This window comes from Hypanus sabinus, chromosome 10 (genome assembly GCF_030144855.1).
Source record: "Hypanus sabinus isolate sHypSab1 chromosome 10, sHypSab1.hap1, whole genome shotgun sequence".
NCBI lineage: Eukaryota > Metazoa > Chordata > Chondrichthyes > Myliobatiformes > Dasyatidae > Hypanus > Hypanus sabinus.
This window is the reverse complement of record NC_082715.1, coordinates 81,951,996-81,968,296: the sequence shown is the minus strand read 5'-3', so window position 1 is coordinate 81,968,296 and position 16,301 is coordinate 81,951,996. Positions and strand designations below refer to the sequence as shown.

Here is a 16,301-nt window from a genome sequence, read left to right as displayed (position 1 = left end):
CCCCCATATTCCCTATTGTTGTTGCAAGTTTGCTGCTGGTTTGTGAACTTCCTGATGATTTAAAGCTGAATTTTTGTTTTGTACCTTTGTTTCAGCTAAGGGCAGAACAAACATCGAACTGCGTGAAAAGTTTATTCTTCCCGAAGGCTCTAGTCAGTCCATGGCCGCCTTCCGGTCACGAGGACGGAGGTCACGGCCTTCATCAAGGGCGGCTTCTCCCAACAGGTCGACGTCGAGCGCCAGCCAAAGTGTTGCAGTTCCCCCAGTTGTTACAAGTACGCCACCTAAGGTAATGTTGAGAGCAGCAATCTCCGTTCTCACTGTTTTAAACTGTATTTTACCAATATAGTTTAAAAAGCCTTTATACCAGTCCAGTGAAGAGATTGGTGCTAATTCTCCTATTTAACAGCTTAATTATATTTATTTTTAATACCTTAGAGATGCAGCAGGGTAACAGGCACTATCAGCCCAACGGACCCGTGCCACCTAATTACACTTGTGGCCAATTAAGCTACTAACCTGTCTTTTTTGGAATGTGGGAGGAAACCAGAACATTCATAGGAAACCCACGGGGTCACCTGGGGAACATACAGACTCCTTACAGGCAGTGGCAGGAATTGAACTTGGTAATAGTGTCATGCTAACTGCTACACTACTGTGCTGCCCCATATTGGCATATTACCGTGCCAATCTCCCTGCTATACTAATAATTTGTAACTTTACCATTTGTTTCAGGTTTCTTTCTTGACTCAGTTTTTGTGTGGGGGTTGTAATAGAGAATTGGCAAGTGTGCATTACTATAACCCATGTCAGGAAGTTAAACGCATGCTGGATAAAGATTGCTTATTGACTTTTCTGAGTCTTCCTTTTAAAGGGAGTCACACAGATCTACACCATTGCATTTTTAATTTTATTCCTTCCTAGTTACATGTTCTCTTCCATGGCACTGTTATTTCCTGGTCATTTTACTTTATTGTTTTAATTTCCATTCATTTTCAATGTATCCTTGTTTCATGCAGACACCCCAACATTTAATCCGCAATTATGATAAACCATGGTTGACAAACAGCAAATCTTCAAGTGCTTATAAAACTCCAGAGTCCCCCGAACGCCGAGTCCCATCTCCAGAGGTATAGTACGGTGAAGTGCTCCCAGTGTTGGTAGTGGTCAACTTATCAAAAATGTGTTTTGCTTTTTAGTTTAGTTAGTTCCCTTTAGAAAGGTCTGTACCAAAAAAAAAACAAATTCCTGAGAGGATTTTGGGCTGCTTTTCAGGATTCTAAATGTATTTTTCTCTATTGTGCATCAATGGGGAACTGAATCACATTTGGAAATAGTGAATTCAGTAAATATCCTACTGAATTATTCTCTAAATTTTGCTTCAGTTTTTAAATAAAATGGATAAATCCAGCAAGTCAATGTTAATTCACTGATATATTACTGACATGCCAGCGTTTTCTATTTTTGGAGATTTATTGTTAGAAATGTTTTAAACTGTTTAACTTAGTGAAGAAATTTAACCATTAAGTTCAAATTCACTTTGTGAACTTTTTTGCTTTGTGGAAAGGTGGTTGTTTATTTAATATTTTCAGTCCGTTAACGAAATGAAGTTTTATTATTGACCAGTAATTTGCATTAATATTAATGATGGAAGCTTTTGGCATGAAAAATACATAGGTTAAAATTTTGAATCCTGAAAAACAGCTATATTTTATTTATCTGTAACACTGGAAAGGAGAAGTTTCCCTCCACCCCTCCAACTGCTACTGACCACTTCCTTAATGTATCCTGATCTCTAACATTTCTTTATTTCTTCAGAACTCTGTCTCCTTTCCAAGATCCTTGCTCTTGCAAACGTAACTCCTCTTCATTCATTTTGTTTCTCTGAACAGATGGAAGGAATCTGATGACTGGGTTGTTCTTTCCACAATGTTTGCTCTGTTTTATAATCTTAAAATCTTCACCTGTCACCTTGTGCATGATTGAACAGTTTCTGTGTATGTAATTTCAGCTAGGTCATAATGCCCAGTTAGTTTCTGAGATTACAGATTTTGATTGTTTTGCTTCTTGGAACCAGAAGAAAAAGGAAACATTGTAGGGAAGGGAGGCTGATTTTTGTAAGGGTTTTACCAAAGATAGTCAGGAAAAAGTTGTTTCCATTGGTAAGTGAGACTAGGACTAGGAGACATAGCATCAAGATTTGGGGGAGTATATTTAGGATGGAGATAAGGAAAAATTGCTTTTCCCAGAGAGTATCTCAGATTTTTTTAAAATATATATGCCCAGGGAAGCAGTAGAGGCTACCTCATTAAATATATTTAAAACATAGTTAAATTGATTTTCAGACAGCAAGGGAATTAAAAGTTATGGGGAGAAGGCAGGTAGGTGGAGCAGAGTCCATGACCAGATTAGCAATAATCTCATTGAATAGCAGAGCAGGCTCAGTGGGGCAGATGGCCAACTCTAGGTCATATCTCTTGTGTTATGGAAGCCATATTTTTAAGAAGTTGCATTGACTTAGCATTATTTATGGTATCAAATTCTTTATAGTCATTAAGTACTGGTTGAAGTGAAGCTGCTGTTTTGATATAGGATACATAGAGCCAGTTTGTAATTATAGCTCAAGATTTTCAATGCTGGATCATCTGTTCCTTTTACCCCCGAGGTATGATATTGGCAAGTTGATTACACTCCTCCTCAGAAATCATGGTTGTTATACCTTTACTTCTCGCTGTTGTAACCAACTGTGGGAACTTAATGTCAGATAGATGCCACCTCTGACAGGCAGCATTCTCTCAGTGCTGCATTGAAATGATCACCCTGATTATTATCATTAACATTAGGTGTTGTTTAACTTTTTAAGATTAGGTTAGCTTTATTTGTCATATGTATATCAGAACATAGAGTGAAATGTGTTGTTCTGTGTCAAGAACCAAAACTCTCCGAGTATGTGCTGGGGGCTGCCCACAAGTGTCGCCATGCTTCCAGCACCAACATACCGTAAGCACACCCACAACTTACTTAACTGTAATCCCTAAAAGTCTTCGGAATCTGGAAGGAAGTCAGAGCACCCAGAGGAAACCCGAACGGTCACCAGGAGAACATTACAAACTCCTTACAGAGAGTGACGCAGATTGAACCCTGATTGCTGGTGTTACGCCAACTCCTACACCTGTTTATACTGAACTGAACCAACACCCATTTCCCTTGTGGGGAAGAGTGGGCTTCTTCTAATCTTCTCTGAGTCGTGACTCTAGATCAGGAGAATGACAGAGGAATTCCAGTTGTATGTGTGGAAAGAAAAATGAAACTCTAGTTCCAAATCTTCAAGTTAAAAGTCAGTATTTTAACTTAAAGGGTGATGAAAAGGACATTTAAAACAATCTTATAGACACATTGGTAAAAGAAAAATGGAGGGCTATGTAGGAGGAAGAGTTAGATTAATCTTGGAGTAGGTTGAAGTATTGGCATAACATCATGGGCCGAAAAGCCTGTACTGTTCTATACCATTCTATATTTCTATCTTCTGATATCTGGCATTCTCTACCTCAGAGAATTGTGGCTACAGTGCTAGAAGTACTTTGAAGTGGAGGTAGGTAAATTTGTAGAAAATCCAAGAACTGAGGACTAAGAGGATCTGGCACAGGAAGAGAAGTTGAGGCCGTGGATACAGACAGACAGACATACTTAATTGATCCTGAGGGAAATTGGGTTTTGTTACAGTCGCACCAACCAAGAATAGTGTAGAAATATAGCAATATAAAACCATAAATAATAATAAGTTAATTATGCCAAGTGGAAATAAGTCCAGGACCAGCCTATTGGCTCAGGGTGTCTGACACTCTGAGGGAGGAGTTGTAAAGTTTGAAGGCCACAGGTAGGAATGACTTCCTATGACGCTCAGTGTTACATCTCAGTGGAATGAGTCTCTGGCTGAATGTACTCCTGTGCCTAACCAGTGCATTATGGAGTGGATGGGAGACATTGTCCAAGATGGCATGCAACTTGGACAGCAGCATATTTTCAGACACCACCATCAGAGAGTCCAGTTCCACCCCCACGACTTCACTGGCCTTACGAATGAGTTTGTTGATTCTGTTGGTGTCTGCCACCCTCAGCCTGCTGCTCCAGCACACAACAGCAAACATGATAGTACTGGCCACCACAGACTCGTAGAACATCCTCAGCATTGTCCGGCAGACGTTAAAGGACCTCAGTCTCCTCAGGAAGTAGAGACGGCTCTGACCCTTCTTGTAGACAGCCTCAGTGTTTTTTGACCAGTCCGGTTTATTGTCAATTCGTATCCCCAGGTATTTGTAATCCTCCACCATGTCCACACTGACCCCTTGGATGGAAACTGGGGTCACCGGTGCCTTAGCCCTCCTCAGGTCCACCACCAGCTCCTTAGTCTTTTTCACATTAAGCTGCAGATGATTCTGCTCACACCATGTGACAAAGTTTCCCACCGTAGCCCTGTACTCAGCCTCATCTCCCTTGCTGATGCATCCAATTATGGCAGAGTCATCAGAAAACTTCTGAAGATGGCAAGACTCTGTGTTGTAGTTGAAGTCCAAGGTGTAGATGGTGAAGAGAAAGGGAGACAGGACAGTCCCCTGTGGAGCCCCAGTGCTGCTGACCACTGTCTGACACACAGTGTTGCAAGCACACGTACTGTGGTCTGCCAGTCAGGTAATCAATAATTCCATGACACCAGGTGAGCATCCACCTGCATCACTGTCAGCTTCTCACCCAGCAGAGTAGGGTGGATGGTGTTGAACGCACTGGAGAAGTCAAAAAACATGACCCTTACAGTGCTCGCCGGCTTGTACAGGTGGGCGTAGACACAGTTCAGCAGGTAGACGATGGCATCCGCAACTCCTAGTCGGGGCTGGTAGACGAACTGGAAGGGGTCATAGTGTGGCCTAACCATAGGCTGAAGCTGCTGTAGAACAAGTTTCTCCAAGGTCTACATGAAGTGGGAGGTCAGTGCCACCGGTCTGTAGTCATTGGATTCACTGGGGCTTCACCGTGTCTTCGGTACACGGACGAGACAGGACATCTTCCACAGCACAGATAGATCAACCATTGAATGGCAGGCAGCCATTGAGGAGCTAGGTGGTCTTCAGCTGCTGTTTTCTTGTATAACTGGAGTAAGTGGACTTCGCAGGGCCAAATAAAATTTACCAAGTTCATTGCTTAGTTGAGCACCTTTGTCCTAGAATGTAAATACAAGAAATTCTACAAATGCTGGAAATCCAGAGTAACACACACAAAATACTGGAGGAACTCAGCAGGCCAAGCAGCACCTATGGAGATGAATAGACAGTCGATGTTTCAGGCCAGAACTGATCCTGATTTACTTATTGAGACACAGCGAGGAATAGGCCCTTCTGGCCCTCTGAGCCACACCGCCCAGTTATCCCTGATTTAATCCTCACCTAATCACTGGACAATTTACAATGACCAATTAACCTAACAACCGGTAGGTCTTTGGATTGTGGGAGGAAACAGGAGCACCCAGAGAAAACCAATGTGGTCACAGGGAGAAAGTATAGACTACTTACAGACAGCGATGGGAATTGAACCTGGGTCACTGGTACTGTAAAGTGTTGTGCTGACCACAATGGATCTGTGCCACTTGTTATTGTCAAGAGCAGCCATGAAAATGGTTACTTGCAGCAATGATCAGATATGGTGTAGATCTTAAAGATGACAGGTGCATGCAGTGAGTTCATTCTAAATGGAGGACTTTGGTCTTGAAGGTCGGAGTACCTATTTCTGCATGCAGAAAGCACATATTGATGGTCCATCACCATTGGTTAATTATTATCAGATATACCAAGCTGTATGCTCTGATGAAGGGTCTTGGCTCAAAATGTTGACTGTTTACTCCTGTCAACAGATGATGCCTGACCTGCTGAGTTTCTCCAGCATTTTGTCTTTGTCCTAGAACAACTAGGTTGAGAAGGCCACTGTTGCTTACACCCCTCCATAGCAATCATGGTTGTTATATCTTTATTTCTCTCTGTTGGAAACAGCAGTCTTGATGTAATGTCAGAAAGAAGGCACCTCTGATCGACAGAGTCCCCTCAGTACTGCATTGGAATGGACAACCGGATCTTTATCCAACTGTATAAAATTAATCTGAGATTAAATTTATTCGTCATATATATATTGAAACATACAGCGTATCTACCTCTGCTTTAAATATACACAATGTTACATCCTCCACAGCTGTTTATGGCAATAAATTTCACAAATTCATCACTCATTGGCTAAAGCAATTCCTCCTCATCTGTGTTTAAAAGGGACATCCTCATATTCTGAGGCTGTGCCCTCCAGTCCTAGACTCTTCCCCCTATAGAAGTCAACTTCACCTCCATTCTATCTAGCACTATCAATATTCAATAAGTTTCAGTGAGATTCCCCCCTCATTTCCTCATATGTTAACCCTTTTGTTCTGGGAATCATTCTCTTGAACCTCCTCAGGATTCCCTCTGATATCACATATCTCTGAATCTCTATCAAAATGCACATGAAATCAGCAGTGATAGTTGCTGAAAGGAAGGGTAACATTATCAGCATTTACTATGTATAGAAAGCTATGAATGTGTGCAGCAGTGCAGGCTGTATGTGTATAGGGCAAAGTGTTCATTGTCTGAACCTTGCAATTCAAAATAAAAATAAGTTGTGAGGTGAATTTTTGGAGCATCTTCAGTTTGAATCTGGGGAAAAAAGACACCTTTTGTTACGGATTTTGCTCTGTCAATTTGGTGAAATTGAATTTCCAAACATAGCAGAAAGACATGCTGTTCAAACACCATCACTTATGTACAGTTGTACACTGGGAGCTTTGAAGTGGACAGTGCACCACCAATATCCAAAGTGAAATACTTCTGCAGGCTGGAACGTTGTAAGTGTCTCTTTTCCTGGGCTGTCCCTCAGGATCAGAGATGACTTGCTTCCCCTCTAGGTTTGTGGGTTCTGAAGTGGCTAATGAGGCCAGTGCATTTAAATTGCAATAGATTGTACTGCACACAGTTCTATTTCACTATGACTTTGCTGCAGCAAAACGTCTTCCCTTTTATCTTGTAGCTTTCTAATTAGAAGTTCCTTAAGCCTTTCAGCATTAATAATGGAGCCCTATATATTTGGTTCAATACACACAAAATTGTGGAATAGCGCAGTAGGTCAGGCAGCATCCATGGAGGGGGATATACACTTGACATTTCAAGCTAAGACTCTTCATAAATTTGAGTCCTGAGGAAAGGTCTCAGTCCAAAATGTCGACTGTTCATTCTCTTCCATAGATGCTGCCTGATCTACTGAGTTCCTAAAGCATTTTATGTGTTTTGCTCAAGATTTTCATTGTCTGCAGAATCTCTTGTGTGACAGTTCCATTGTTGCTTCCTTTTAATTTAAACAAAACATGTTTTTGTCCTTAGCAGCTGTTGCATCTTCTTTGCTGAACTCCGTTTAGCAGTTTTGCTCACTAACTGTATACAACAATGTAATTTTATGGTCCCATACTCAGTACTTGCAGTAGCTCAAGTTATCATCTCATTGGAAAGTTAAGCTAGTCTTTATTTTTACTTTGCACGTTGCCAAAGCTTACTGTGGACAAAGTTGGTGCCCTATTTTCTACAATGTTCTGTCCACTTCAGGCATGATTCGATGGCTAGAAAGCAGGTTGAGGACATGAAAGATGTTTTATGAATGCTGCTTGTTTTGCATAAATAAGAAACGAAATAGCAAAGAGCGTGACATTAAACACTGGACATCAGCTCTGCAGATGGATCTCTGATTTCCATCCTCCACAAGCATGTTGTATCAGAGCAAAAATACAGACTGCTAGAGACTCAGCAAGTCAGGCAGCATCTGGAGGCAAAGGGATAGTTGACACTTTGGGTTGAGATCTTAGAGTCATAGAGCACTACAGCACAGAAACAAGCCCTTTGGCCCATCTAGTCTGAGCCAAACTATTATCCTGTCCCATCAACCTGCACTTGACAATAGCCCTCCATACCCTTCCCATCCATGTACTTGTCCAAACTTCTCTTAAATGTTGTAATCAAACCCCTATCCACCACTTCCACTGGCAGCTTATTCCACATGCTCAATACCTTCTGAGTGAATAAGTTCCCTTAAATATTTCACCTTTTGCACTTAGCCTGACCTGTAGTTCTAGACTCACCTAACTTCAGTGCTTGTTTTTACCCTACCTGTACCACTCACAATTCTGTATACCTCTATCAGATCGCCCCTCATTTTCTGACTCTCCACAGAATAAAGTCCTAACCTATCCAACCTTTCCCTATAACGCAGGTCTTCAAGTCCTGGAAACATCCTTGTAAATTTTCTCTGCACTCTTTCAATCTTATTGTTACCTTTCATGTAGGTAGAAGACCAAAACTGCACACAATACCTTACTAATGTCTTATTAAACTTCAACATATGATCCCAATTCCTGTAGTCAATACTTTGATTTATGAAGATAAATGTGCTAAAATCTGTCTTTAAGACCCTGTCCTACCTATATCCTACTGCCCTACTCTTCACCATATAGGTCCTACCCTGGTTTATCCTTCCAAAGCTCATACTTGTCTGCACTAATTTCCATCTCCCCCTGCATTAAATTCCACCCTCGCCTGATATGGTGCAGCATTTGCACAGGATTGGTAAAAGGTGCAAAGGGGTGCAAACTCAGTCAGCTCCATCATGGGCACAAGCCTCCCTAGCACCAAGAGCATCTTCAAAAGGCAATGCCTCAAAAAGGAGGCATCCATCATTAAGGACCCCCATCACTCAGGACATGCCCTCTTCTCATTGCTACCAATAGGGAGGAGATACAGGAGCCTGAAGACACACACTCTAAGTTTTAGGAACACTTTCTTCCTCTCTATCATTCTGAATGAGAAAATTAATCAACCCAAATTAATCATTCCATTCTGAATGGAAAATTAATCAACTACCTCACTATTTTTGCTCTCTTTTTGCATTACTTATTTAATGTAATTTTTATGTATTTCGTATTGTAATTAATAGTTTTTTTTATGTACTGCTTTAAAACACCAAGTTTCATGACAAATGTTAAACCTGATTCTCATTCATCAGCCTTGCTTTGGTTCTCTCCTGATGCAGGGTTTCGACACAAAGCATCAACTACCCTTCAGCCTCCACAGATGCTGCTTGACCTGCTGAGTTCTTCCAGCAGTTTTTTTTCATTCCAGATTTCAGAAACAGTACACACTTCTGTCTACACCTATTAGAGTTTCTTCCATATTGGGAGAATTGCAGGGATGTGTTCTCTTGGAGTAACTGTTTTATGTGCTTAGTTAAATTATTTATTATGTTACTTAACCAGTTGTAAAAGTTAGTCCTTTCATACTGGAAGATATTATATCTCATACCTTGAATACTGAATTAGGGAATATATTAATAAATATGTTCATATTATATACAGACAATTAATACCAAATTTAGGATTTCTGAGTGATCAAACATTTTAATTTCATCCCCCATTTTCATTCTGACCTGTTGATCCATGGCCTCCTTTTCTGCCTGAGGCCACTCTCAGGTTGCAGGAGCAATACCTCATATTCCACCAGGGTAGCCTCCAACGTGACAGCAAGAGCATCGATTTCTCTAACTTCTGGTGATTTCTCACTCTTTCTCCCCTCCATTCTCCACTCAGGCTCCCCTTTTACTACTTCTCCTCACCTGCCTGTCACCTCCCTCTGGTGTCCCTCCTCCTTCCCTTTCTCTCATGGTTCATTCTCCTCTCCGATCAGATTCCTTCTTTTCAGCCCTTTACCTACCACCTATCGCCTCCCAGTATCTCACTTCATTCCCCTCACTTGGCTTCACCTATCACCTTCTAACTTGTACTCCTTTCCCTCCCCCCCCCCGCCCCCCCCAGACTCCTTATTTCGGCTTCTTCCTCCTCCTTTTCTAGTCCTGATGAAGGGTCTCGGCCTGAAACGTCAATTCTTCATTCCTTTTCTTTAATGCTGCCTAATCTGCTGAGTTCCTCCACCTTTTTGTGTGTGTTACTCTAACAGATGTGTACATGATTGCTGACTACTTATTAAACTATGCTTGCTGTAGAGTAGTTACGGCAAGAGAAATCTCTGATAAACCTTCACTCAGGGAATAGGTTAGCCTTGTAGGAGAATGATCAACATTTGAAGACATTCATTTATCATACTTCAGAAGAGCATGGACCAGTATTAATAAAATATTAATCCAGTTCTTTGTATAATAATCTAGGTAACACCAATCCAGGGAAGCAAATTGCGACCGCCTGGGTATCTGTCGGGAAAGAGTTTTCATTCAGGAGAGGACAGCGGCTTAACATCAACTCCTCCTTCAAGGGGAAGGTCACAAGTACCAGGTCAGTGTTTTGTGGTAACTAGAATCTTATCGCTATCTGTACTTTTAGAGTTTGAAGTCTCAAGAGTCATTGATGATGAAATGGGAATTTAAAAAAATAATTCATCCAGTCCTCCTACACCTGACTTTGCTTGCTGACAGCTGTTGGTTCAGAACAGAGGATTGTGTCAAGATCAAATATAACTGGAAAAACTTAGAAAGTCGAACAATTATCTGTGGAGAGAGAAACAGACCAAACTTTCCAAGTATATGGCCTTTTGCTAGAACAGTAAACAATCAGTTGTGAGCAACTTCAGAGTTTGATGAGAGAGATTAAATGGTATAATGGGCCAAAATGTGATATCAGCGCCACAGTGAGACACTGACCGACAGAAGTGCAGTCTGTTCTGACATCCTGAGCAGTGCAGCACCGAGGTCTGGAATGTGCTGACCACTCGTTGGAGGCTCTTTCAACCTCCTATTTGGTCCCTGGGCTCTTCACTGAGTCAATGGACGTTTTGCGAGTGACCGAGCTGAGGAAATGGATATACTTTCTATCCAGCGCCCCACCGCTGCAAACCCAGTTCATCTGAAGTTTCACTAAAAACATGTTTAGGTAAGGTTTTCTTTAAAAATTTTCTGTATATTGGAAACAAAAACAGAAAAAAAACAAACAGGGAAGAGCCGCGTCCATCTGTGGCCGGCGCTGCCGCGGGTCCATGTCCAGCCGCGTCGGCTCGGGTGAGTGTCCTGTCCCCGTGGGGCGTGGGGTGGTGAGGGTTTATCCGAGCTCGACCCCGGGGACAGGGGTCCGCCGGGCCGGGCGTCGGGCCTGGGCTTCGGCAGCGCCGCTCAGAAGGTGGACCTGAGATCCGACAGCTCAGCCTGCGGACTTGGCTGTGTTGTGGGTACAGAGCCGTCCGCGGCAATCGGGTCCTACATCGGGCGTTCTGAGGAAATGGAGACATTAAGTGTCAGAACCCTCCTGACTTGGGAAGGACAAGTAATCGCTTTAGTCCCACAGGCAGGAATGACTCAGCCTCTCAGCGGATACTCTACCTATTTCCAACAACAGTCAAAGTTTGTCACCTTGAATGAATGCGGTTTAATGATGCGGTTGTAGTCTGGTGTTTAGCAGAAACGAATTTCTCGTAAACAGCTATTTTGTGGCGGTGTTGCTTATGCAAGTATAGATTAAGGCTTGGAATAAATTAAGCATTAACATTTAAAAAAAAAAAAAAAAAAAAAAATTCTGTATATTTATGTTTCAACTAGTTATTTGATCTAGGTTTAATTTAAATAATTAATCTTTAAAGATTAACTTTATTTGTCAAATGTACATTGAAACAGTGAAATGCATCCATTTTGCATCAACAACCAATGCAGACTAAGGACCTACTGGGGGCAGCCCACAAGTGTCTCCCTGCTTCTGGATCCAACACGGCAAACACACAACTTGCTAACCCTAACCCTGCAAGGGGTTTGAATGTTCTCTCCACAGCTGTGTGAGTTTGTTCAGGTACTCCAGTTTCTTTGCCCGTTCCAAAGCATACAGGTTCGTAGGTTAATTAGTCACACTGGTGTAATTGGGCAGCATGGTCATGTTGAACCCCTTTTATTCAGAATGTGGAGGGGGGGATGGAATCAGAATATCCAAAAGAAGCCCACACGGTCAAGTGGAGACATGCAGACTCCCTATAGACAGCAGCGGGAGTTGAACCCATTTGCTGGCACTATAAACCATTAGTTACCATGTTCCCCTTGTCTTCAGTTCTTTCCAAATGTGCTCAGAGACCATTCAAAAGCACTGGCAAAACAAATGCCACCATAGTCAGTGGCTTTGCCCACTTGCTTGTCATTTGTGTTGCACAACAGTTACCCAGTCAAGGGGGAGGGGTGCTGGATCTGGTCCAGTACAATCTAGTGCAAAATTGCAAAACAAGAGTGATTTGTATTTGGACAAGCAACGATGTAAGTGGGAATAGCAGAGTCACAGTCAGCAGCTATTGTTTCAGACAGTACGGTGGTTGGTCATGGCTGACATTGTTGAATCGTGAGTCTGGAAGGCTGTTACTGTTAGCAGAGCTGGTTTGCCTGGAGCTCTTGTTGAACTTTCATAGGAGGCTAAGGATGATGAAATCAGTTTGGGTTGAAAATAGAAAGGCAGGGTGACCAGAAACTGAAGGCAAGAGCAATAAGCCCTCTTCATTGGTCTTGCAAGTAGGAGTATAAATATGGAAAATGGGATAAATGTAGTTAAGGCTTCAGTCTCCCCTAACAGAAGGGATTTATTGGATCAGTGGAAAGGAAATCATACTGGCAGAATCAGGAGGATCCAGAAGAATGGGACAAAATTTTTAACCAAAGCAGAGGACAGTAAACATGGCTGTGGGAACTAATTCCCTTCTAGAGAGAGATCGGTTTAAAGGAAAGTGGAGGGCTGTCATTTAATTTTTTTTTTATTTAGAGATGCGGCACAGTAACAAGCCCTCTGGCCCAACATGACCACGCCGTCCAAGTACACCGCTGTGACTAATTAACCTGTCTGATTTGCAATGTGGAAGCAAGCTGGAGTACCTGAGCATACTCAGGCAGGTACAGAGAGAACATACAAGCCCCTTGCAGACAGCGGTGGGAATTGAACCTGATCGCTGGCACTGGAATAGCTTTATGCTAACCGCTACATTACAATGCTGCCCACTTCTGGTATGTTGGTGGTGACTGGAGGTGTAGGGTTTTAAACATTCTTAGTGAAAAGGGGACTAAAGTTCAAAGTTAATTTATTATCAAAGTACATATATGTCACCTTATACAACCCTGATCTTCATTTTCTTGAAGGCATACTCAATAAATCCATAGTAGAACAGTGACGATATTGAAAGACCGCACCAACTTAGGCGACCAACCAGTGTGCAAAAGACAACAAACTGTGCAAATACAAAAATAAGTAAATAATATTAAATAAATAAACAGTAAATATCAAGAATGTGAGATGGAGAGTCCTTGAAAGTGAGTCCATAGGTTGTGGGAACATATCAATGATGGGGCAAGTGAAGTTATCCCCTTAGTTCAAGAGCCTGCTGGTTGAAGGGTAATGGTTGTTGATAAACGTGGTGGTGCAGGTCCTGAGGCTACTGTATCTTCTTCCTAATGCTGGTAGTGAGAAGAGACATGTCCTGTGTGCTGGCAGTCCTTGATGAATGCTGCCTTCCTGCAACAGCACTTCATGTAGATATTCTCAATAGTGGGGAGAGCTTTACCCATAATGGACTGGACCATATCCATTATTTTTTGTGAAATTTTTTGTTAAAAGCATTGGTGTTTCCATCCAGGCTGTGATGCAGCCAGTCAATATAATAAAAGTTTGTCAAAGTTTTAGATGTAGTGCCGAATCTCTGCAAACTCCTAAGGAAGTAGAGGCTCTGCTATGCTTTCTTCATAATTGCACTTACATACCAGCCCCAGGACATGTCTTCTGAAATAATATCACTGAGGAATTTAAAGTTGTTGACCCTCTCTGCCTCTGATCCCCTGATGAGAACTGGCTCACGTTTCCTCCCCTGCAATCAATAATCTGCTCCTTGGTTGTGTTGATAATGAGCAAGAGGTTGTTGTTGCAGCACCACTCAGCCAGATTTTCAATCTCTCTCCGATATGTTGATTCGTCACCACCTTCGATTCAACCTACAACAGTGGTGTCGTGCCCAAACTTGAAAACGGGCATTGGAGCAGGGCTTAGTCACACAGTCATAAGTGTAAAGCAAGTAGAGCAGGATGGAGATCACAGAGAAAATTTAGTTGCTGATCCGAACTGACTGGGGTCTGCAAGTGAGGAAATTGAGGATCCAATTGCACAAGGGGGTATTGAGGCCAAGGCCTTGGAGCTTATTGATTAGATGATGGTTGAATGTCGAACTCTAGTCAATAAAGGGCATCCAGATGTATGCATGTTGCTGCCCAGATATTCCAGGGTTGAATGAAAAGCCAATGAGGTGCCATCTGCTGTAGACCTGTTGTTCCAGTAGGCAAATTGGACTGGATCCAAGTCACTTCTCAGGCAGGAGTTGATACGTTTCATCGCTAACCGCTCATGATTTAATAGGAAACTGGGATTTAATAGGGAGAGATTTAATAGGAAACTGAGGAGCAACTTTTTTTAAATACAGAGGGTAGTGTGTATATGGAATGGACTGCCAGAAGAACTGGTCGAGGCAACTACAAGAATGGCACTCGCGCAGGAAAGGTCCAGAGGGATGTGGACCAAACACAAGCAGCTGGGACTAGGTTTGATGGCAACTTGGTTGGCAGGGAGCAGTTGGACTGAAATGTGCTGTGTTACTCTGACTCTTTAACTCAATATCTAATCACTTAATGTTTAAAATTGAAGGATACAATTGTCTTTGCAGAGTTGCCCTGAGTCATTCAGTGGCAGAGTATCTAAAATGTGAGATGTATTCTGGATTTTCATCTTCTTACAATGCATTAAGTTATTTATTTAACCTAATATTTCTGTGTATTTAATCCAGTCTTGGAGTCAAGAAAAGTCCCAAGTCGTCCCACAAGTTGTGCAGGGAGTAAGACCGGCAGTAGAGCAAGTAGTCGCCGGGGCAGCGACGCTTCCGACTTCGACATTTCAGATATTCAGTCTGTGTGCTCGGATGTTTCAGAGACAGTGCCTGAAACCAGCAGATCAGGGTCACGAGCAGGATCTCGGCCATCTTCAGCGAAACCGTCAAAAATCCCTACGCCGTCGAGGAGGTCCCCAGCAACTAGAAAACTGAGTGCAGCCTCCAAAAGATAGTCTGATCTCAGAGGCGAATTCCTGAGTTAATTCTTGATGCAGTCCTTGAGATGTAAAATATTCTGTAGAATCTGTTGTGAAATAATGCGAGAGGTGAACTTTTGATGCTGCAGAATGGCCTTATTTGTGTGTTTGTCTTGTAAGGTATATTATTTTATGTGAATAAATATTCTGTTAACTTTTTTTCTTTGATGCCATATCCTCTGGAGGGAAAATTAAAAGAGCTTTTAAGACAGATGTAAGTTAAACTAATATTTTTACATGTAATGTAGAATTGAGTAACTATTACTGAAAGTTGTTTTGAATGTACGATAATGAAAACAAAATCCCAGGAACGTGTCTTGTCAATGAGCAGGCCTTTATCTCAATGGTTTGCTAACCACTCTTGATTACCTCGTGCACAATTCTAATGAGGCGATGCTGAATATTACGAAATAACTTTATTTGCTCGGAGCTGACTTTTTTCTGAATTACATACAAAGCAAATGTCTGTGTCCCAGGTAAAAAGGGATGTAAAATGCCAATCAGCATTACCTTAATGTAGTGAATTGAATTTGCTCTGAATCATTTAGTTAACACATTCATGTCGGCTGTTAAGAAGACACTTTAAGAAACGAAGCCCTGCAGCATTTGTGTCATTTTATTTAGCTGAGATCAAACTGCCATTATTAAAAACTCTCCTGCCCTCCCACAACAAGTAATTTGTACTACTAATAATTAATATATTAAGTATGAAGTGTTGATGTCAATGTGAAATTTTCTTTTGCTTGAGTGGAAGATAATTGTATCATTGATCCCTTTTTTTTATTAAAGCAGAGTTGCTTGCCATAAGTCACAAACTGAATCATCCCTATTTGTTCCTTTTATAGTAACATTTAATGTGAAACTATTTTTAAAAAATATGCTGATGTCAGTAAAATGAGTAGGAATTCCCACAGATGCTTAGATCATTTATTTTTTGAATATGACAGTTTATGTTTGAGTTACACTTTATCAATGTCAAGATTGCAGATTTGCATCTCAGGATTAGGATGAAATAACACAATCTGCATGTTATGGCACCTTTCATGTAGAGGATGGGCACTGAGCCCAAAAGGACATATTGGAAGATGAAAAGAATTTGGCCAAA

At 41.7% G+C, this 16,301-nt stretch overlaps 1 protein-coding gene across 11 annotated transcripts in view; it reads left to right on the top strand.

Moving 5' to 3' along the window:
• Positions 1–16,011, top strand: part of LOC132400831 (dystonin-like) — a 363,464-nt gene extending 347,453 nt beyond the window's left edge. For 8 of the 11 annotated variants that reach the window (XM_059982254.1, XM_059982247.1, XM_059982245.1 and 5 more), the window contains 4 exons: positions 96–289; positions 1,020–1,130; positions 10,270–10,393; positions 14,898–16,011. In XM_059982254.1, coding sequence (XP_059838237.1) covers positions 96–289; positions 1,020–1,130; positions 10,270–10,393; positions 14,898–15,172 — 704 coding nt within the window. In that variant the 3' untranslated portion in view covers positions 15,173–16,011. The remainder of the gene's footprint in view (positions 1–95; positions 290–1,019; positions 1,131–10,269; positions 10,394–14,897) is intronic. The other 3 variants (XM_059982250.1, XM_059982246.1, XM_059982253.1) reach the window with 1 other exon arrangement.
• Positions 16,012–16,301: the final 290 nt, after the last annotated feature.